General features: G+C 41.4%; 1 protein-coding gene across 1 annotated transcript in view; it reads left to right on the top strand.

Moving 5' to 3' along the window:
• The window catches only part of FNDC3B (fibronectin type III domain containing 3B), a 366,502-nt gene that overhangs the window by 268,904 nt on the left and 75,157 nt on the right, over window positions 1-22,441 (top strand). Inside the window, exons 11-13 of the mRNA XM_007948108.2 lie at window positions 14,223-14,347; window positions 15,814-15,988; window positions 21,336-21,422. Of these exons, the coding sequence (XP_007946299.1) occupies window positions 14,223-14,347; window positions 15,814-15,988; window positions 21,336-21,422 (387 nt within the window). The remainder of the gene's footprint in view (window positions 1-14,222; window positions 14,348-15,813; window positions 15,989-21,335; window positions 21,423-22,441) is intronic.

The raw sequence follows: 22,441 nt of genomic DNA, 5'->3' as shown, positions 1-22,441 counted from the left end.
CCCAGCTATATACCCATAGCCTTGGTGTTGTTCAGATTGCTTCAGAAGCAAATTTATAGTACAGGAAGATTGTGAGGTAGACAGAGGAGCGAATCACACAGCCTGAGAAGGATCTGGCCATTGCTCAGAGTCTCCGATAAGGTTGTGATCTACAGTAGCTCCCCTACCCTACCTCAGTTCTGAGAATCATAGTTTGGCAACCACATATATGCCACAACCTAATGTTGCATGCAAGGTATATAGCAGTGATCACAGTTCCTGGGATACTTTATTGTTCAGTTTTGAATTACTTTTACAGTAAAATTATTTGTGTAAAATTTTGAAAGTGTTGGTTAAGAGCAAGCACAGGGCATCAAACTTAGATTTCCTGCCTTTAGAAAAAGACCCTCACAAATGAAAAAGCATCAGAGAGGTGAGTTAGTTCCTGGCCTTTATTTCTGCTAGAATGGAGAGTGCTGCCCCTGAGTTTACCTTCTTTGGAAGATCCACCTTGGTCAGTAGATAACAGAATGCCAGTCTTAGAAGCACCAGGGCAAGTGGGGCTTCAGTGGGGAACAGAAAACAGAATTATGTAACAGTGCAGAGGAATGGCAATACATCTCTCCAAATTCAGTGTTGTTAATTTCACCTCACTACTGTGCAGAGTGCTCTTAGAAATTACTCATTATCTTTCTATAACAGGTCAAGCTGCTTGTTTTTCTCTAAGCAGCAGATTTTGAAATCAATGTGCAAAATAAAATAGCTGTGACTATGAATGGCAATGAACATTGAAAAATGGAATATCAGGTGTCACTAGGCTCTTCCACTGTGACCATCAGTTTCAATTTTCACCTGAAACAGGTTATTTTTCATAACTTGGAAAGGTTTGGCCTTTTCTGGCCAGTCTCATTATTCACCACATGCCCTGTTGTGGTGACATAGGTGAGCAGTCGTGTTCAGAGCAATGGGGTTTGAGAATGGGCCCTTGATTTTTGTAGGTCTTTCCCCTGTGTCCTTCTTTTGGAGACTCGCCAGAATGAACATGAAAGCAGAAGGCCAAATTCAAGGCAGGTTTCTCACTTGACTATTGCCTAAGTCATCGTTATGGTCTCATTTTTTTCTGATGAAAATGTGCCCCTGCCTCCTTATTTCCATTTCAGCCTACAAACGACAGTCATTCTGAAGGTTGGCAGAAAGCTGGTGTGAGGCCACATAAGAGTATTTTTTTTCTTTCTACTAGGAAAGAAGAAAAAAATACTTATTTATGTATTTAATTTTAGTTTAATCTACAATTCTGAATAGAAAAAAAGCTTCTTGCCATTTAGAAAGCAAAATAATGCTTGAAACTTAGGTTTTTGAAGGTAGAGATTCTTTCCCACAAAGGAAAGAGTTTGGGATTGGGGAGGTGAGAACAGTGCCTGATGCACACTGCCATGTGGACCTACACCCCCCCCCCCCCCAGTGAATCCCTTTGTCCTGTCCCCATCCCTGGGGCACTTCTCTGACTTCATACCTTTATGTTGGCCCATAGTGTTGTTTCTCTGCTCAATGATGTATCAGAATGTAATGGGGGTGGCAGTTGTTCTCTGGAATAGGATGGGAGAAGGATTGAGACTCATAGAGGTGCTAGGGTAGGGAGAGGCTTTTTTGGGGGAAAAAAATGAAGAACCTTTGGATTTACAGTACTCATAAATGCTGCCCAGTCTGTTTTAAGCCTCCTGAATGGATGTGTTCTGGCTTTTTCCTTGAAGGCTTGAGTGAAGGGAGTGTGATCTGTGTGATCAAATAGAAAATTTTTTTGTCCATGGGGGGGGGGGGACAAGAATATGTATAAAGTATATACGTATGAAATATGTATATAAAGTATATGTATATGAAAATTTGTTAGTTCTGCTTTTAGGTATTGTTTAAATTTGTGCTATACAGAAATACTAGCTGGTGCTGGTACAGCTAGTTGTTAGGAACAAATTCAGGTGTCCTAGGATCTTGCTGTGTGGTGAAACACATGGGGTGGATACGTATCCATATGTGTGAATGGCATACTGTTTATCTAAAGAGACCTGGGTTAATAGCCTTTCCCTGGTTTCTAACTGGTCATGGTTCCCCAATCAAGTAATTTAAGCCTCGAGCCTCAGCTTTTCCACTTGAAAACCAGTGACTGCTACCTCACAGATATATTGAGATTGAATTAAATAACTTGGACAGTAGCAGGATTAAATGATTGAATAGATTCTGTTTAATGATTATTTCATGTTGTCAGTGGGAATCCACCTAAGCAAGTGTTAAGATCTTGGGTGGGAAAAGTTAAAAATTAGAAGAGCTGTGTGAAAGCAATATGGCATTCTTCTGTTAGGAACTTAGAAGAGCTTATGTCTGCTATATATAGATGTTAATTTGCCATTAGTGTAGCTTCCAGACATGGCGTTGTAGGGAATGTATAGAGGAACCAGCAGAATAGCTTTGTGGGATATGACTAGTGGAGTTCCCAAGAATCTTCCTCACATGTGACTCAGCTAGCCTAAAAAGGAACTTCACATCTGTTTTTCCTGGTGACTAAGGAGCCAACACAGCTGTAAAGCACACAGGAAGCATAATTTAAAGTTGAGAGCAGAGGAGGCCAGCCCCTGGGGTACCATTGGCAGGACAGACCCTGCCCAGCAGTCCTGTTGCAGAAACCTCCAGGGGCTGGTGGTTGGCCCCAGATTATAGAATTTGGTCATCAGGAGAGGCCATCTTAGCTCATTCCTAAATGAACTGAGTTGGCCCCATAGGATGTGCTCTCAGTAGCTGTTTGATTTATTAATCCAACTCCTGTTTGACCCAGGGCTGATATGTTGATAATCTCTCAGAATGCGTCTCAGGCAGTAATGAATCTGCCCATGATTTTTGTGGTTACATAAATACTATTCTGGGAATGGAAGAAACTGGAGCATCAGAAAGCAGAGTTTACTTACTGGGACCTGCAGAATACATGGGGAATGCCTCCCTGAGAATTGGGTTGACTGTCTATGAGGTGTAAGACTACTTTAGGTTGCACAGCATGTTGGTTCAGTGAGGAAAACCAGGAAGGTCTGTTTCCTTCCCCAACCCTGGTATCTGATTGGCATGTAGTGGGAAGTGCACATGCTCAGACTCTTGGGCTCTTTTAATTCTTCTCAGTTAATGCCCTCTTGGAGATTGGAGAGAGTTGTCCTAGGTTCAACTGTACCATCAGACACCACCTTCTGCACAAATGCCTTCTAAGCTGAATCAATGACCTAGCAGGGTGGGAGTGTTGTGCCATATTACAGATCTTCACTGCCACACCTAAGTGTGATTTCAGAGAGCTAGAGTAATTGCTTCCCCCTTATCTGTCAAGTAACTAAAGCTGCTGCTGAAGGAAAGTAAGCCAGGAACGGTTTAAGAACTCAGAGGGGCCCACAGACACCAAAGGCAGGGCTGAGTTAGAGCCTTCTCACTAGGGATATGTGCCCCAGACATCCACACACCTGAAGTGGATTCTTTCCTTGCTTTTTACCATTGGTTACCTGTGTAAAGGTTGGAGTTACGTGTTTAGGCAGCCGACTTTGTGGGGAGCTTCTGACGAGGCAAAATTAACACGTACCCATCTCAATCTCTGGTACCTAATTTGTTAACTCATGTTTGTCATGCCTGGTAGTTGCCAACTGGAAGATGGCCACCTTGAGCCTTGGCGAGTTGGAAGCCTGTCTCGTGTAAATAGGTGGACTTTTCTAGAACTATCCTGTCTTCTCCTCTTTACTGGGGCAGTGTCACTATGCTGATCTTATCAAAGCAGTTGTACTAGGCTCTGAATGAGAATAAGGCTTATTTGTCTTGAGGTTACATCGTTGTTGTTAAATGCTATCAAGTCGATTCCAACACATAGCAACCCTGTGTACAACAGAATGAAGCACTGCCTGGTCCTGTGCCATCTTCACAGTCATTGCTGTGCTTGAGCCCATTGTTGCAAACACTGTCTCAGTCCATCTCGTTGAGGGTCTTCCTCTTTTTCACTGACCCTGTACTTCAGCAAGCATAATGTCCTTCTCCAGGGACTAATCCTTTCTGAGAAAAGGTCCACAGGATTTGTGTGATGAAGTCTTATCATTCTCACTTCTAAGGAACATTCTGGCTGTACTTCTTCCAAGACAGATCTGTTACTTATCTGTTCATGGTAATGCTTAAGGCATTTGGCTGCTAACCAGAAGGCTAGTGGTTCAAACCCACCAGCCATTCCTCAGAAGGAGGGCTGGGCAATCTACTTCTTTAGTGATACTGCCTCGGAAAAGAAAGGAGGGGTTGCTATGAGTCAGATGTGGCGTAACGGCAGTGAGTTTGGGTTTTTTTGTTGTTCATATGTTCAGTATTCTTTGCTAACACCATAATTCAAAGGCATCAATTCTTCTTCAGTCTTTGTTATTCATTGTCTAGCTTTTGCACGCATTTGAGGTGATTTAAAATACAGTGGATTTGTTCAGACACACCTTAGTACTCAAAGTGACATCTGTGCTTTTTAATACTTAAAAGAGGTCCCTTGAAGCAGATTTGCCCAATGCAAACATGCCTTTTAATTTCTTGACTGCTGCTTCTGTGGACATTGATCGGCTATATATACCTCAAAAAGCAGCCTTAGTAACCTAAATAAAGCCTGAATTTGGAGGAATATAGGAAAATTGAGGGCAATGGTAGTTCAGTGGTAGAATTCTCCCCTTTCATGCGGGAGACCTGAGTTCACTTTCTGGCCCGTGCACCTCAAGTGCAGCCACTACTCATCTGTCAGAGGAGCCTTGTGTGTTGCTATGACATTGAACAGGTTTCAGCAAAGCTACCAGAGTAAAACAGACTAGGAAGAAAGGCCTGGTAGTCTACTTCTAAAAATGAAAACCCAGTGGACCACAGTAGTCCCATCCCATGGTACCTTTGGTCTCCATGCATCAGGGTTCAACTCAAGGGCACCTAGTAACAATATCAGACTGGAAGATTACATTGGGATTTGTGTTTAATCAGAGGCCCCAGTGATCATGCTTGACATTTTCAGGTAACCAGGGCTCTCCCACTAATATGAAAAAAACAGTGGGCCAGTGGATAACATGCATGCAGAAGTGAGTGTTTATTTGGTACCATGCAGCCACAGACCAGCCCATCCCTGTTTCTTCTAAAAGTTCCTGTGCTAGAGTGCACAGTGCAAGGGAAGATGGCATCACATGGTCAGTGGGCAGGAAGTGGGGTTTGTGCAGGGAGCTTTTGAGTCCACTCAGATGTGGAGCCTTCCTACCTCCTTATATGAACCCCTTCTTACATATGGTTATACTGAATACACACATGCTCTTTTATTTCTCAAGCCAACATTTACCTTTGATGTTGCCTAGGGTCGGCCAGTACTGGAACAACTTCTAAATATAGACACACTTGCAGACTAAATCTTTGAGCCTGGCCATAGTGCAGTCAGCCAACACAACTCTATTTTGTATTTGATTTATCCTTGCTGTTTCTGACAGGTTGAACTGTGGTGTTATAGAGAGTGCCCAGCCTAGAAACTCAGCCCCAATCTGGATCCTACAGTAATGAACAGCAGGCATATGACAACTGATAACCAAGTGTTTTCTCCTCTCTCATGTAACTTATGTAGCATTTATTAAACCTGGGGAGAGCAGCTCAGGAGGGTAACAGGTGTGATGGTGATAGAACCTGTATAGAGGGGGAGTGGAAGAGGCCACGTATGCGGAAACATTGGCAAGAGTGCAAGTCACTTGACCAGAGGGAGCCTGCTCATCTTGAATTCTGGCACCTGTGTGTTGGCCGTTCTCATTCTGTTGTGCCAGTAAAGGAGCTCTTTTAAAGAGAGGAACAGGAAGGATCATTTCCAATCTATTAATTTGAAGGCAATTGAAAATACCAGCCAGTTCCATCTATTAGTGCCAGTAGTGTTGGAAATGCCAGCTTCCAGAGTTCTTAGTGCCAGGATAATTAGAAATGTTAGCCAGAGCAACCGTTGCCTCCACAGTCTACAGAATTACTCCTGGCAGGAAAATGCTGTAGCTTGAATTAATTGGATATGTGTGGTTTGTATGTGTAGAACTGGCTGTGAGTGTGTTAAGTTCCTTAAGGGGAAACCAGCCCATTTAGAGGATTGATCTTCCCAAGTACTGAGGATGGCTTTGTAAGGATGCATAAGTTAGGTAATTAAAAAACAGTTGCAGCAATATATTGGCAGAGAACTTCCAGAAATGCAAGCTGGATTCAGAAAGGATGCAGAATGAGGGATATCATTGCTGATGCCAGATGGATCTTGGCTCAAAGCAAAGAATACCAGAAAGATGTTTACTTGTGTTCTATTGACTATGCAAAAGCATTTGACTGTATGCATCATAACAAACTGTGGATAACATTGAGAAGAATGGAAATTCCAGAACACTTAATTGTACTCATGAGGAACCTGTACATAGACCAGGAGGCTGTCGTTGGAACAGAACATGGGGACACTGCATAGTTTAAAATCAAGAAGGGGGTGTGTCAGGATTGTATTCTTTCACCATGCTTATTTAATCTATGTGCTGAGCAAATAATCGGAGAAGTTGGATTATATGAAGAAAAACGTGGCATCAGGATTGGAGGAAGAATCATTAACAACCTGAGATATGCTGATGATACAACTTTACTTGCTGCAAGTGAGGATGACTTGAAGCACTTGCTGGTGAAGATTGAAGAATACAGTCTGCAGTATGGATTACATCTCAATATAAAGAAAACAAAAATCCTCACAACTGGACTTATAAGCAGCATTGTGATAAATGGAGAAAAGATTGAAGTTGTCAAAGAGTTCACATTGCTTGCTTCTACAATCGATGCCAATGGAAGGAGCAGTCAGGACATCAGAAGACGTACAGCACTGGGCAAAGAGGCTGCAAAGGACCTTTTTCAAGTGCTGAAGAGCAAAGATGTCTCCTTGAGGACTAAGGTGTGCCTGACACAAGTCATGGTATTTTCAATTGCCTCATATGCATGTGAGAGCTGGACAATGAATAAGAAAGACAGAAGAAGAGTTGATGCTTTTGAGTTGTGCTGGTGAAGAATGCTGAGAGTACCGTAGACTGCTAAAAGATCTAACAAATGTGTCCTGAAGGAAGTGTAGTTGGAATGCTCCTTGGAGGTGAGAATGGCCAGACTTCGTCTCAGCTACTTTGGTCATGTTATCAGAAGGGACCATTCCCTGGAGAAGAATGTCATGCTTGGTAAGGTGGATGGTCGACAAAAGAGGGGAAGGACCTCAATGAGATGGATTGACATGGTGGCTGCAGCAATGGGTTCAAGTATAGCAAGGATCATGGAGCTGGTGTGGGACTGGGCAGTGTTTCGTTCTGCTATGCATGGGGTTGCTATGAGTCAGAAACGACTCAACAGCACCTAACAACAGTGAGGTGTTGAAATATGGTTACATCTGAAAGTTCTTTCACAGGTTATTTAATTTGCTCACTCTTGTGGCTTTAGGCTATGCTATATCTAAACCATCCCCCAAAGACTATTTCATGCCTGTATTTTTAAATCCCCCCCCCCATTCTCAACCTGTGGTAGCATTATTAAAAATTTTATTCTAAAATTTACCTTGGGAGCTCTAGTGGTGTAATGCCTAGGGCACTTGACTGCTAACCAAAAGGTTGGAGTTTCAAACCCACCAGCCACTCCTCAGAAGAAAGGTTGGGCAATCTACTTCTGTAGTGATACTGTAGTGAAACCCAAGGAGGAATCGCTGTGAGTCAGAAACGTTGGCACACAATAACACAACAACAACAACAAAATTTGCTTCCAGAAGATGAAGTAAGTACATTACAGTTGATTGACATTTTGGTTGGTTTTTATCATCTAGGACTGGTTACATTCTTAGCTTCCTCAAAAATAATTTTTTAAGATTTATTCAGATCCGCCCTTATTTGTTGGATGGCTTTGAGGAAAAGGCTATACTCAGTGCATGTGAAAAATAGAACCCTTTATTCAGGCATACATGAGACTCTTATGTACAGCATACACACTTCTAGTCCCTTAAACCAAAACCACACCCTGTGCCATTGAGTCAATTCTGACTCATAGCTACCAGCATTGGAGTTCCAAGGCTGTAAATCTTTACGGAAGTAAATTACTTTGTCTTCCTCCCATAGAGCAGCTGGTGAATTTGAACCACCAACCTTCTTGTTAGCAGACAAATGCCTCTGCTCCTTTCCAAACCAAGACCAAACTCACTGCCCCTGGGTCAATTCCCACTCATCGCCACCTCCATTGGGTTTCCAAGGCTGTAAATCTTTACAGGGGCCTGTCCGCTGACCCTCTGGTTAGCAGCCTTATCCTCTATACCACCAGAGCTCCTTCTCCACTCTGTTACCTCCTGGCTATTTGTGGTATAGGAGGAATTTATTTAAAAAAAAAAAATTTCAGAGAGGGTGAAAATTCATACTATTAGCATACATGGTTATCAAAATTAAAGGAGTGTAATGTTGTATAACAAATTACTTCAAATTTTGGCAGCTTAAAGTAACCACTTTCTTATGCTAACGGACTCTGGGTTAGGAATTTAGGCCAGGCACTAAAGGAATGATGTCTTTGATCCACAATGTCTGCAGCTTCATCTGGGAGGACTCTTTTACTGGGAGCTGGAATCTTCAGGCAGTGTCTTCACTCACAAGTCATAGTGACTAATGCTGACTTTGGGTGGGACCTCTTGTGGGACCCTCCATGCAAATCCTTTTCAGATGGCGTGGTCTCCTACATAACATGACAGACAGCCTCAGGGAGTCTGACTGCCAAAAGTGAGTGTCAAGGAAAAAGGCAGAAGCTGCAGTCCCTTTTCAGACCTAGCCTTTGAAGCCATGTAGCTTCATTACCACTCCATTTTATTGAATAGTCACTAACTCACCCACACTCAAAGGGAAGGAACATAGACTTGTCAATGGGAAAGGTATCAAAGAATTTTCAGATGGGTTTTAAAGTCATTACCATGGGACATCAGTCCTGTCTTGACTTGTCTTAGTCATGAGAAACCATCAACAAATACTTTTTTATCTTTTTTTTTTTTTTTTTAATAGCACATGGAATGTTTTAAGGAACTCTGGTGGCATAGTGCCTAAGGCATTTGACTGCTAACCAGAAGTGCTGTGCCTTAAGTCTATTAGATTCTGAGGTCATAGACTTTGAAAGTACACCATATCACTTTTTTCCTTCCCCTGTTTCTCTTTTGGGTATTCTGAGAAAAGAGAGAAGAAGAAAAATGTGTACCCAGATATGCAATGATAAGGACAAGATTTATACTTTTTACCCAGTGCTGCTCAGCTAGTGAGTAAGATGTGCCTTATTGGCCCTCAAATACAGTTCTTCTCAGTTAACAGATGGAAGAAATTGTTCATCCTGCTCCATTAGTGATAAGAGAAGGGAACTCATGAGATAAACAGTGTTGCCTTGGTTGTTGTGCCTGAAAAGCCAGGACAGTGTGTCCTATTCCTTCGAGTGACTCACAGGGGTTCATTAAAGTGTTGTATTTTTCCTTTTATGAGGAGGAGAAAATTTATATATAGATAGATACATATATCTATAGATATATAGCTATGTATATCTGTCTACACACACACACACACACACACATGAAATGTGTACCTAATAGCTTATTTTCTTTTTTTATTTGTAAGCTATAGATTAGAAAGAAGTGGACAAATATCCAAGCATAGTAAAAAGGGGAGACAGCAATGAGAAAATAATGAAAATATGTTCCTGAAAATATTTAGGACCTTTCATATTTATGATTTATCCCCATGTTTCATGGGTGAGAATCAAATAAATGTGACATGTCCAACATAGGCCAGGCAAACTCTAGTAATACAGAGCTGTGATGAGATAAAGGAACTTCGCTGCCTGAGAGTCACTGAGTGGGTTGGAGAAGAAGCTGATTCAGCAGTCTCAAGTGTATAAGGTCTTCAGAACAAACACAGTTCTAGGGTGTAGAATAATATTCAGTGTATTTGTGTTCAATGAGAGGAAATGGGACAGAGGTGAAACAGGAGCTCAGATCTGGATAGGATTAATCTGATATATGCCATGAACTTGAGCCAACTTGCTGGCAAGTCAAGTGCTTTCCTGGAGAGCAGATTTTACCAGAAGAGCAGGACAAACACCCTGGACCTCAGTCAGAAAACAGTTCCTTTTGTCTTGAAACCCAGGGTGCTGAGTTGGCACTTTCAGGCTAGGTCTGGGTCTGGAATGAGGATAGATTAACAAGAACAAGGACTCAGTCCAGTGTGAAAGAGGAACCCTCAGACTGGAGAAGGGTGCAACCCAGGTTTGTAATGTGTCACTCCATGCCAAATTAAATACCTCGAGGTTTATCTCCACACAGTTGGTTTGTACTCCCAGGATTTCCTCACATTCTAGTAAAGATTAACCTTGTCCCTGGATGAACTCACCTTACCGTGTGCTGTAGCAATAAGCATTTGGTCATGTCCAGGATTATTAAATGGAAACTAGCCAGTGAACCCTGAAAATCTGCCCTTTTATGGCTCATGGATGCTGGCAGTAGGAAGTTAGGCCAGAACACAGTTGGGGGTTATATAGGTTCATGTCAAATGAGGTCAGTAGCCCAATGGCTAGGTCTGCTCAAGGATGTGGGCTTCATGCCTCTTCTCCCCCTTCTTCTCTGGCGGGGGTGCAGTTTTCCTGCCTCACTGAGAGGAGGAACTCAAGCATTGTGGTTATGATTGCTCATATGCTGTAAACCTGGTATGCCACTATACAGAGGATCAAGGAGCTGCCAGGAATCCATGCCTCAGCCCTTCTCTGTGGATCAGCTAAATCCTGGGCTCTCTGAGCCTCTCAGCTATTACTCTCCAGAAGTGGCATAGCAGCAGGATGAGGCCAGGGCCATGGGTGTTCCTATTGTCTGTGGTTCTATGTTAATGACAACAGGCCTTCAAACAATCAGATTACTGATTTCTATTATGGCCGTGTTTTGGTAGGAAACTTTGCACAAGGCTGATTTATAATATTAAAAAGTAAGTTTCCTTTCTGAGTAAAGTTCGTGTATCTCAGTAATCATGTGTAGTTTAAACTACACCTTACTAGAAGAAGAAACCTGCCTCAGATTATAATCTCTCAAAGTCATTTGGAGCCACGCTGCCTGTAAAATGTTCAAGCTTGTGGTTTATCAGTTTTTAAAACCACACTGATCATAACAGCTAGAGCATATTTAATTTATGATAAACATTCACATTATCACTCCTGTCAGTTCATATGAATCTTATGAATCTTTCAGTCTTCTAATGTATTACTTTTTTTTGAGGGGAAAAATCCTATCTGTTCCTGTTAACAGGAAGAACTGGGTAATATTTTATTTATAAATGCTATTTGCAACCTAGGATCCTTCTTGGTTTATGAACACATTGTCCAGATCACTCGCTACCTTTGAAATTGTACTTATTCCAGTGCTTAAGCCCCAGAGTCATCTGAAGGATGACACAGCTCTCTGTGGCAGACCAGGGTGTTGTGTATGTCCAGGTCCCTGGAGTTAATGGCCTCCTCTGGCTTCACTTGCTGACTTCTCTAGTGTATTGTATATCACTCTTGGACACACTGCAATGACTTTGTGAATATTTATTATTTTTATTTCAGATACTCCTTTTTATATTAAATGCCATGTCATTCATGAACATTTTCTTTTATTCAGAAGTTTCTCTCCTTGTCTAAAATGTTTAGCTTATTTTCCCCCAGGTATTTTTTGCTTTATTCTCGATGATTTCTAAAAATTTGCCCATAACCCCTAATTATTTAAATATTTCTGTAAAATATTCGTTATCTTATCCCTTCAGACTCTACTGACATTGTTTCTAAAGCTTGATTTTAAGGTTCCAGCAGCTTTGGATCATTCTGTGTATTCCTGAGGCCTGTGTACATAGTGTTGTACATTTTGTAAGGTGACACAATGGCATGCTTTGCCTAACCAAATTGGAGTTGCTTAAGAACTGGCCCTAATACTGAAGTAGGAAAAAAAAAATATGATAGGACTATAGGAAAATGTGTTGAAAAACACAAAAGAAAAGTCTAGTTCCCACTCTCTCTTATTTAAGTCATAAACATCTAGTTTTCACCATATTAAAGCAAATAAACCTAGTAAGGAAAAAACTGATTTCTATTTACTGGCTGTAGTTCTGTGCACCAGAAATGGGCAAAGGAGACCAAACAAAGAAATAGGAAAAATGAGGCAGTGAAGGGGAGCCAGCATTGGGTTTGGAAGAGATGCGTGCATCTGCAGCAACAGGATGTACCTTTCTTGTACTGTTTGCTCTGAGTTCAAAAATGGAGGAGGAAAGAAGGTAGCTTTTGCTACAGCCTGAAATGGATACAAAATATACCAGAGAGACACAGAGTGTAATCAGGCACTGGATGTAATTATGCAAATGTGTGCATATAACTGTTTTTCTATGAATAAATCATCCCCATCAACCTTAGCACCCAAGGTTAAATAAGCATTAGGGCATGATATACCAGCCACACAGTGACTTTTCCCAAGTAGCAGCTGAGGAATGTTATGCCTCACTGCCTTCTTTTCATAGTTGCACCTGAAGGAACTTTGAATTAGGACTTCCACCCCCTTCCACTGGAAAGAGCACCAGCTTGTTTGGGAAGGTCATGGAGGAAGGGGGAGTAGGACTAGCTTGACGATGATCGTGGCAGGGGGGTTTTTCATCTTTTCATCCTAGTGACACATCAAGTGTTCATATGTTTGTTTTAGTTTTGATTAGGCTTCACTTGGAATGGGTTTTGGTTGTAAGCATTTGGAGGCCTACTTAAGGAAGGAAATGCTTAAATTTTCTAAGGGGGGAAAAATGTGCTTGCTCATTCTTATTGAGACAAAATGAGAACTTCAGACATACTCCTGAAGGCCCTGGGTCCAGAAGACTGATCAGAATGCTATAAGATTCACTGAATGTTAGCATGTGGTTTTCTTTTCTATAGAACATAGATAAACTATGGATTATGAGTAGAAAGTATTTTTTTTAGTGAACTGCTGATGTGAGTATTCCATGCCTCAGAGCATGGCATAGGGTAGTACTTTTCCTTACTCATGGGGACTATTTCCTATGTTCCAAATGCTTCTTAGACATTCAGTTCAGGTCTTCAAGTATATATTGAGCTCCCAGATTGTCCAAAACAGTATACGGGAAAAGCCAATGTAGACAAGATGATCGATCCAAAGGTTTGCAATCAATATTTAGGGATCAGTGAACAAACAGCTCACCGTTGCTAGGATGTATAAGCAAGGAGAGAGCTGTTCATGGCACAGTTAGCTGCCTAGACTAGTCTTGCAGGCACTCGAGTAACTGGGAAAGGCTGTGCCGTGTGAGAGCTTGTCACACTCTTGTGGCTGAAGACTTACTCTTGGTTAGTCAAATTGGACAGTTTTGACTAACACAGGTGAAAGTTGGTGGGTCTTGGGAAAAGGGCCTTGAATTGTGATCCTTAACTTGAGCCTGATTTTGTGCCTGAAAGGACATTTTCATTTTGCTAAGCAAAAACTGCTTTCAAAATACCATAATTACAGTGAATTACCTGTATCAGTTACAAAATTTCCTGCAGTGCTTTTTTGTTGGTTAAGATTTTACTGCGAAGTGCTTTACATGCACTTTGCTTCTCCAAAAACCCAGGCTTCAAACTGGCTCTTCTGAGTTCAAAGGCCAAAGAAGTGAAACCAGAGTGGACCTGAATTTGTAAAATCTAAGTGTACCAGAACAGGAAAAATTACAGGTCAACACCCTGCTAGAAACTTAATATCTCCCTGTTAGTAAAGAAGGGCAGCATGCATATTGCATAGCAACCAGATCTCTTGACTGACAAAGTAGGAAACATTGGTGCCCCACTCAAAGATTGTGCATAACTGCCTTGCTTTGAATATGGATCATGCTCTGTGATCCTGCAGTAATCCTATCTCCCACATCAGGCTCCTGAAGGGCTCACAACACCTCTTCCTGAGTTTCCTGTTCCAGGGCTTCAACCCTTAATTTTCCTGTTTCAGTTACTGTTCCAGTATACCCACATGTGGGTCAGTTCTGATTTCACCATGTCAAAGCTGCCATAAACTTTCATTCTGTTGGTTTTGTTTATCTAAACGAAGAAGTTAAACAATTATTCAAAGCCCTTCTTTATTTATTTTGGTTATTTGTTTTTTTTTTTAAAAAAAAAGTTATGTAAATTGTTGCATTGTTTTCTTTTAGGGAAAAAGAAACAGTGGTTTCAGACAGTGCTTCTTTGGAAGCCAGAAACATTGCAAGCTGACAAAGCTTTGTCCAGCCATGGGATACACGTTCAGGCTGGCTGCTCGGAATGACATTGGTACCAGGTATGATGCTTCCCTTGTCCTCTTTCCATTAAACATTTGTGTTGTGATTCTGAGCCTTCTCTCACATTGCTGGAAGGATTAAGGAAGCCCACTGCCTCCACACAAACCAACTTGAGATATTCCAAGAGAGAATCCTAATCAGAGGAGAAAAGGCCCATTCCAAGGGAAAAAGTGTATGGCCTCTTTTCAGTCTTACATGCTGTAAAGTGAAGACCCCACTAGGGGTCTCTGAGAACCAAGAAAACTAAGATGAAGGTAACAGTACAAACTTTGAAACGAATCCCTTGTGGGACATTCTTTCTTGAGACTATGTGCCTTTTTCTTCCTTCTTCACTTTAGCAAGCTCTTCATTACGTTGCCTTTTTCAATTATGTGTATTCCCTGATATAAAGAATGGGGTAGTGGTCCAGCCGTATTGTCACACCCAGGGCAGGTACTCACAGGATCAGAGAAAAGCTGGACCATCCAGGATAGTCCTACATGCTTCCCAGCCACAGGAGAAGACGAGAACAGGTGGACAGGAAAATCAATTAATTAAAAACGCTTTGAAAAGGCCATATTCCAATTGCACTTACTGGGTAATTCTTGACTAAGGGAAAGCCTGTTGAAAACCTTATTAAAAATTGGTCACACCAGTGATTCCCAACTGTTTTGCAGCCTAAAAAACTTTTTAACATCATAGAGTCTTCCAGATCTTCCTCCCTTACCTGTGATAGTTATTATAATTCTAGCATCTACTGGTTGAAAAAAGCCATAATGATAAGAGATTTCTGTGATTCAAGAATTTTTAAAGGTAATGGAAATATCCACAGACTTTTTAAAAAAAAAAAGAAGCAGCAGCACTAAGTATATTGTAAAAGTTTTTTTTTTTTTTTTTTCCATCAACAGACAATTACTTGTTCTCACATGGGTTTGAGGACCCCTTGGTAGTGGTGGCTGATAGCTTGGTAAACATTGTACTATGCCATGCTTTCTGCTGGATGTTTTTTGGAGAAAAATATGTTCTTAAGAATATAGTGTTCTATAACTTGATGTGCTTTTCTAGTACCAGAATATAGTGGGTATGTTGTTGTTGTTATGTGCCATCGAGTCAGACCTGACTCATAGCGAACCCCCTTGGGTTTCCAAGACATATCACTACAGAAGTACATTGCCCAGGCTTCCTTCCAAGGAGTGACTGGTGGTTTTGAACCGCCAACCTTCTGGTTGACAGTCAAGTGCCTTAGGCACTGTGCTACCAAAGCTCCTGTGGGGGGTATAGGGCAAAATAAAAGTTCTGGTAGGGAATGTCACCCAAAGGATTCTTGCCTTCTCTTGTTTCCTGAACCTGTCAAGACCCAGATTATCTAACTCCAAGTTGAGCAGTATGTAGGCTTATATTTTTTCTGTTTAGACTCTGGGATAGCTCTCAGTAAGACCTTCAAGTGCTCCTAAATGTGCGTCTTGCTGTCTTTATTTCTCTTCAGTGGTTATAGCCAAGAGGTAGTGTGCTACACATTAGGAAACATTCCTCAGATGCCCTGTGCACCAAGACTTGTCCGAGCTGGAGTCACATGGGTCACGTTGCAGTGGAATAAACCAGAAGGCTGTTCACCCGAGGAAGTAGTTACCTATACCTTGGAGATTCAAGAGGAAGAAAATGTAAGTTTTATAGATTGTATCCTCTTTATGTGTCTATATAAATGTGTATTGTCATAGGGCATTGTGAAATTCAGTTGGCTATAAATTCTTACTTCTGCCATTACCATTAACCACCAGCAACAGTAGCCTGCTCTTTCCATAGTCTTCCCTATCTCATAAATGGCATCCCTTATCCTTTAATTTTGGGGAAACTAGAAACAAGCCCCATCTAAGAGGCAGGAAGGCAGGGAAGCTGGGGATGACTAAGTGGCAGAACCCAGGTAAGGGGAGGGCAGAGAGGTTTTGAACAGCTAAAGGAGACGAACTTGTCTGTCACTTTATCATACTGTGGTGGCTTACATGTTGTTGTGAGGCTTGAGGCTGTGCAACTGGTGTTTCAAACACCCGCAGGGGTGCACATGGTGCATGTGCAGCTTAGAGACAGAGAGAAACTAGGAAGAAGGAAGAGGCCATCCACTTCTCAAAGAATTGGCCAGGGAAAACCTTATGAATAGCAGAGAAACACTGTCTGAGAAACACTAGGCAACTTTATGAATAGCCTGGAAACATTGTCCAATACAGTGCAGGAAGACCAGCCCTTTAGGTCGGAAGGCACTCAAAGTAGCACTAGGAAAGAGCTGCCTCATCAGAGTAGAACAAACCTTAATGATACGGATAAAGTAAAGGTTTCAGGACCTCCATTTGATGACATGGCATGACTCAAATTGAGGAGAAACAGCTGCAAACATCCATTAGTAATCAGAGCATGAAATGTATGAAGTATGAATCTAGGAAAATTGGAAGTTGTCAAAAATGAAATGGAACGTGTAAAAATTGATATCCTGGGCATTCATGAGCTGAAATGGACCGGTTTAGGCCATTTTGAATCAGTCAACTGTATGATCTACTATGCCGGGAATGACAATTTGAGGAGGAATGGCATGACATTCATTATCGCAAAGAATGTTTCAAAATCTGTCCTGAAGAACAATGCTGTCAGTGATAGGATAATATCCATATCCCTCCAAGGAAGGCTAGTTTTACTACTATCTCTGGTAGCATAGTGGCTAAGGCACTTGACCGCTAACCAGAAGGCTGGCGGTTCAAACCCACCAGCCACTCCTCGGAAGGAAGGTTGGGCAATCCTACTTCCGTAGTGATACTGCCTCGGAAACCCAAGGAGGGGTCGCTATGAGTCAGGGCCGACTCGACGGCAAATAACAACAGCAACAATTATTCAAATTTATGCACCAAACACCAAAGCCAAGGATGAGGAAATTAAAGGTTTTTATCAACTTCTGCAGTCTGAAATTGACTGAACATGTAATCAAGATGTGTTGATTATCACTGACTGGAATGCAAAAGTTGGAAACAAAGAAAAATCACAGGTAGTTGGAAAATTTGGCCTTGGTGATAGAAAAAATGCTGGAGATCACATGATAGAATTTTACAAGACCAATGACTTATTCATTGCAAATACCTTTTTTCAACAACACAAACGACAGCTATACAAATGGACTTTACCAGATGGAGTACACAGGAATCATATTGACTCCACCTGTGGCAAGAGGCAATGGAAAAGCTCCATATCTTTAGCTAAAACAAGGCCTGGAGCTGATTGTGGGACAGACCATCAACTTCTCATGCAAGTTCAACTTGAAGTTGAAGACAATTAAAATAAGTCCATGAGAGCCAAAATATGACCTTGAATATATGCCTCCTGAATTTAGAGACCATCTAAAGAATAGATTTGATGCATTGAACACCAGTGACCGAAAACCAGAAGAATTGTGGGATGATATCAGGAGCATCATCCATAAAGAAAGCAAGAGGTCATTACAAAGACGAGAAAGGAATAAAAGACCCAAATGGATGTCAGAAGAGACTCTGAAACTTGCCCTTGAGCAGAGAGTAACTAAAGGAAATGGAATAAATGACAAGATAAAAGAGCTGAACAGAAGATTTCAAAGAGCAGCTCAAGCAGACAAAGCCAATACTGTAATGAAATGTGCAAAGACCTGGAATTAGAAAACCAAAAGGAAAGAATATGCTTAGCATTTCTCAGGCTGAAAGAACTGAGGAAAAAATTTAAGCCTTGAGTTGCAATATTGAAAGATTCTATGGGCAAAATATTGAATGATGCAGGAAACATCAAAAGAAGATGGAAGGTACACAGAGTCACTGTACCAAAAAGACCTGGTCGATGCTCATCCATTCAGGAGGTTGCATATGATCAAGAACCAGTGGTTTTGAAGGAAGATATCGAAGCCACACTGAAGGAATTGGCAAAGAACAAGGCTCCAGGAATTAATGGAATACCCATTGAGATGTTCCATCAAATGGATGCCACACTGGCGGCACTCACTTGGCTATGCCAAGAGACTTGGAAGACAGCTACCTGGCCAACTGACTGGGAGAGATCTGTATTTGTACTCATTCCAAAGAAAGGTGATCCCACAGAATGTGGAAATTATTGAACAATATCATTAATATCTCACACAAGTAAAAGCTTACTGAAGATAATTCAAAACCAGTTGCAGCAGTATAGTGACAGAGAACTACCAGAAATGCCAGCTGGATTCAGAAGAGGGCGTGGAATGAGGGATATCATTGCTGATGTCAGACGGATCTTGGCTGAAAACAAAGAATACCAGAAAGAGATGTTTACTTGTGTTTTATTGACTATGCAAAAGTATTTATGTAGATCATAACAAATTATGTGTAACGTTGAGAAGAATGGGAATTCCAGAACACTTAATTGTACTCATGAGGAACCTGTATGTAGACCAGGAAGCTGTCATTCTAACAGAACAAGGAGACACTGTGTGGTTTAAAATCAAGAAGGGAAGGTGTTAGGGTTGTATCCTTTCACCATACTTACTCAGTCTGTATGGTGAGCAAATAAATAATCCATTAAGCTGGACTATATGAAGAAGGTGGCCTCAGTATTTGAGGAAAATTCATTAACAACCTGCGATACACTGACAACGCAACTTTGCTTGCTGAATGTGAGGATGACTTGAAGCACTTACTGATGAAGGTTGAAGACTACAGTCTGCAGTATGGATTGCATCTCAATATAAAGAAAACAAAAATCCTCACAACTGGACCTATAAGCAGCATCACAATAAATGGAAAAAAGATTGAAGTAGTCAGAGACTTCACATTGCTTGGTTCTACAAACAGTGCTAATGGAAGCAGCAGTCTGGACATCAAACGACGTATCACACTGGGCAAATCAACTGCAAAGGATGTCTTTCAAGTGCTGAGGAGCAAAGATGTCTCCTTGAGGACTAAGGTATGCCTGACACAAGTCATGGTATTTTAAATCACCTCATATGCATGTGAGAGGTGGACAGTGAGTAAGGAAGACCGAAGAAGAGTTGTTGGTTTTGAGTTATGGTGCTGGCAAAGAATGCCGAAAGTACCATGGACTGCTAAAAGAACTAACAAATCTGTCCTGGAGAAAGTGCAGTCGGAATGCTCCTCAGAAGCAAGAATAGCCAGATTTCGTTTCAGCTGCTTTGGTCATGTTGTCATAAGGGACCATTCTCTGGAGCAGGATGTCATGCTTGATAAGGTGGAGGGTCGACGAAAGAGGGGAAGTACTTATGGGCTCAAGTATAGCAAGGATCATGGAGCTGGTGCGGGACCAGGCGGTGTTTCGTTCTGCTGTGCATAGGGTCACTATGAGTTGGAGATGACTCTACGGCACTTAACAACAACAATGACAGAAACCCTTAGTGTCATCCTTGACCCCATGTATGACCAGGAAAATTTTTTATCCTCTCAAAATAAATACAAAAATCTGACCATTTCACCATTTCCACAGCTATTCCTCTTTTACAAGCCACCATCATCACCCCTAGGTTATTGCAACGGTATCTTAAATATTATCCCTACCTTAATCCTTAATGCACTATAGTCTGTTCTCCGCACCAGGGCTGAGTGATCTTTTTAAAGTACAAGTAGGATCATGTCACACCTCTGCTCAGAACCCTTCAATGCCTTTTCATTTCTTCTAGAGTAAAACCCAGAGCTCTTAAAAAACCTACAAGGTCCTACGTGATCTGATTCACTATTACTGCCCTTGTTCCTTCCAGGGCTGTCTCATTAGCTTTGTGTTGTTCCTTGCACACACCAGGTATGCTGTGGCCTCTGGGCCCTCACAGTTCTTAAGCCTTCTGTGAAGAATACCCTTCTCCCAGATACCTTGTGGCTCACTTCCCTCATTTCCTTCAGGTGTCTTATCTAGTGTCACCTCTTTGGAGAGGCCTTCCCTGACCACCCTGTAGATCAGTACCAATAGAATTTTCTGCAGTGATGGAAATATTTTACCATTTGTCCTGTCCCAATACTGTAGCCCCTGGCCACATGTGGCACTTCAGCACTTGTTATATGACTAGTGTGATAAATGACCAACATTTTAATTTAAACAGCCAGCTGTGGCTACCGTGTTGAACTGTGCAGCTATAGAAAATACACCTCATATGCCTAGCCACCTTGTCCTCTGACCTAGCTTTATTTTCCATTGTAGCAGTTAACATCGCATGATATAGTTTATGTTTGTATGTAGATTTTTATTTAAAAAGTTGCTTTCTCGAACTGCCATGTAAGCATCTTGGGGGCAAGACTGTCTGCTCTTGGGCAGCACTGAATGCGTAGAGCATGGACGAGAGTCTGGTGCATAGAAGGTGCTCAGTGATGTTTTTGGTGTATGAATGAGTGAATTGAGTGGACAGATAACGGAGAATACTATTGAATTCTGTACCTTCTGCTTTTAATAAAATGCATATCCTCTTAAAGAATCATGCCCTTTTCTGCCCAAGCTGACCTTTCTCCCCTGAACAGAAGAGGACACTGTGGTCACGAAGCTCAGCTGTGGTTTATTGCAGAGTACAAGGCAGCCTGGCAATGAGGACCTCAGTGGAGAGATTTTGTTCATGGCAACATTAAATCAATTAATTAAAAAAATATAAAACTGTACATACCACTTTGTCACATAGTGCTACTTGGTGGTTAAATTCATCTTGGAAATACTTACTGGGTAACCTGGAAAAGTTTGCTCTGTGAAAAAAGCATGTGGTGGCATTGTTCTCATGTAAATTAGCATTAGCCCCCCAAAGCCTACAGGAAAGTTGAGGAGGCCTGGAAAAAATACCAATGTGATAGAGTTAAATTTTTATTTGAAGTTAGAGTGCTATCCACAACACTGCGGGCTTCTGATACTTTTCTTTCTGCAGTAACTACCTGACCTCTGGCCTCTGGTGATGATGGGAAGAAACAGTATAAAATCTTAAAATACAAAGGTATTTAATGCCTGGATTTGATAACACTTTTTTTTCTTTCTGGCTTTTTGCTTTTTCAGGATAACCTTTTCCACCCAAAATACACTGGAGAGGATTTAACCTGTACTGTGAAAAATCTCAAAAGAAGCACACAGTATAAATTCAGGGTGAGTCTGTCCTTTTGGTACCTGAACTGCTTAAAAATGAAGCTGTTTTATGTTTCACCCATTTACCATATCAAATGGCTTATACAGGTTAAAACAATATTTACAGTTCACAGCACTTTTCATTTTTAAAATAATGTTTACAAAATGCACATCATACTTAGATTTTAAAATATTTGTGTGAGAGAGAATGCCATAATGTGCTATAATAAATTACATTGCAGCACAGCCAGGTGTCCTAACTCAACAAAACCCAAACCAAATGCTGAGTGCACCAGTCTCTCACCTGTACTTCATACCTTTCTCTTCAGTGCTTCACCTTTGAATTAAGTTTTTCTTTTACTTTACATTTTCTTTTGCTCTTCTGCCCATTTCTTTTTCTTCTCCCCTTTTTATTTTTCTCTTCCGTGACCTCTGCCCCCCATAGACTGTGCTTTGGTCTTTAAAAACCAGTTGTTGTGGAGTGGATTCTGACTCGTGGTGACCCATGTGCATCAGAGTTGAACTGTGCTCCATAGGATTTTTAGCAACTAATTTTCAAAAGTAGCTCTCCAGGCTTTTCTTTTGAGGTACCTCTAAGTAAACTCAGACCTCTGGCCTTTCTGTAACAGTTGACTATGTTAACTGAGCATGTTATCTGTTCAACAACCACCAGTAAAGTCACCAGAGGTCCTCTATTTTACACCTCAGATCTCAGAGCATAGGGTACACACTTTGAAAGCAAAACAAGAAACATGAAAATGAATACCACTTTGTAGTCACTAAGAGAGAAAAGCAGTGTGCTGCTTTGTGTTCTGCAGCAGTATTTATTGACCCTGTGTAGGACAGTGGATTTTCTCATCTAGCAGTGTGCAGTTGGGAGAGAGGGCTGTCTTCTGATTGTCCCCTTTTGCTTTCAGTTGTGGGCCCAGTCGTGTTGTTTGGTACATAATAATCATGTAATAAATAACCGAGGAGCCCTGGTGGTTCAGTGGTTAAGTGCTTGGCTGCTAACAAAAGGTTGATGGTTCAAACCCACCAGC

The sequence above is a fragment of the Orycteropus afer genome, unplaced genomic scaffold, assembly GCF_000298275.1.
Source record: "Orycteropus afer afer isolate SDZICR_OR568_19922 unplaced genomic scaffold, OryAfe1.0 scaffold00202, whole genome shotgun sequence".
Lineage (NCBI taxonomy): Eukaryota > Metazoa > Chordata > Mammalia > Tubulidentata > Orycteropodidae > Orycteropus > Orycteropus afer.
The sequence above is the reverse complement of the archived record's forward strand: the minus strand, read 5'-3'. Positions and strand labels throughout refer to the sequence as shown.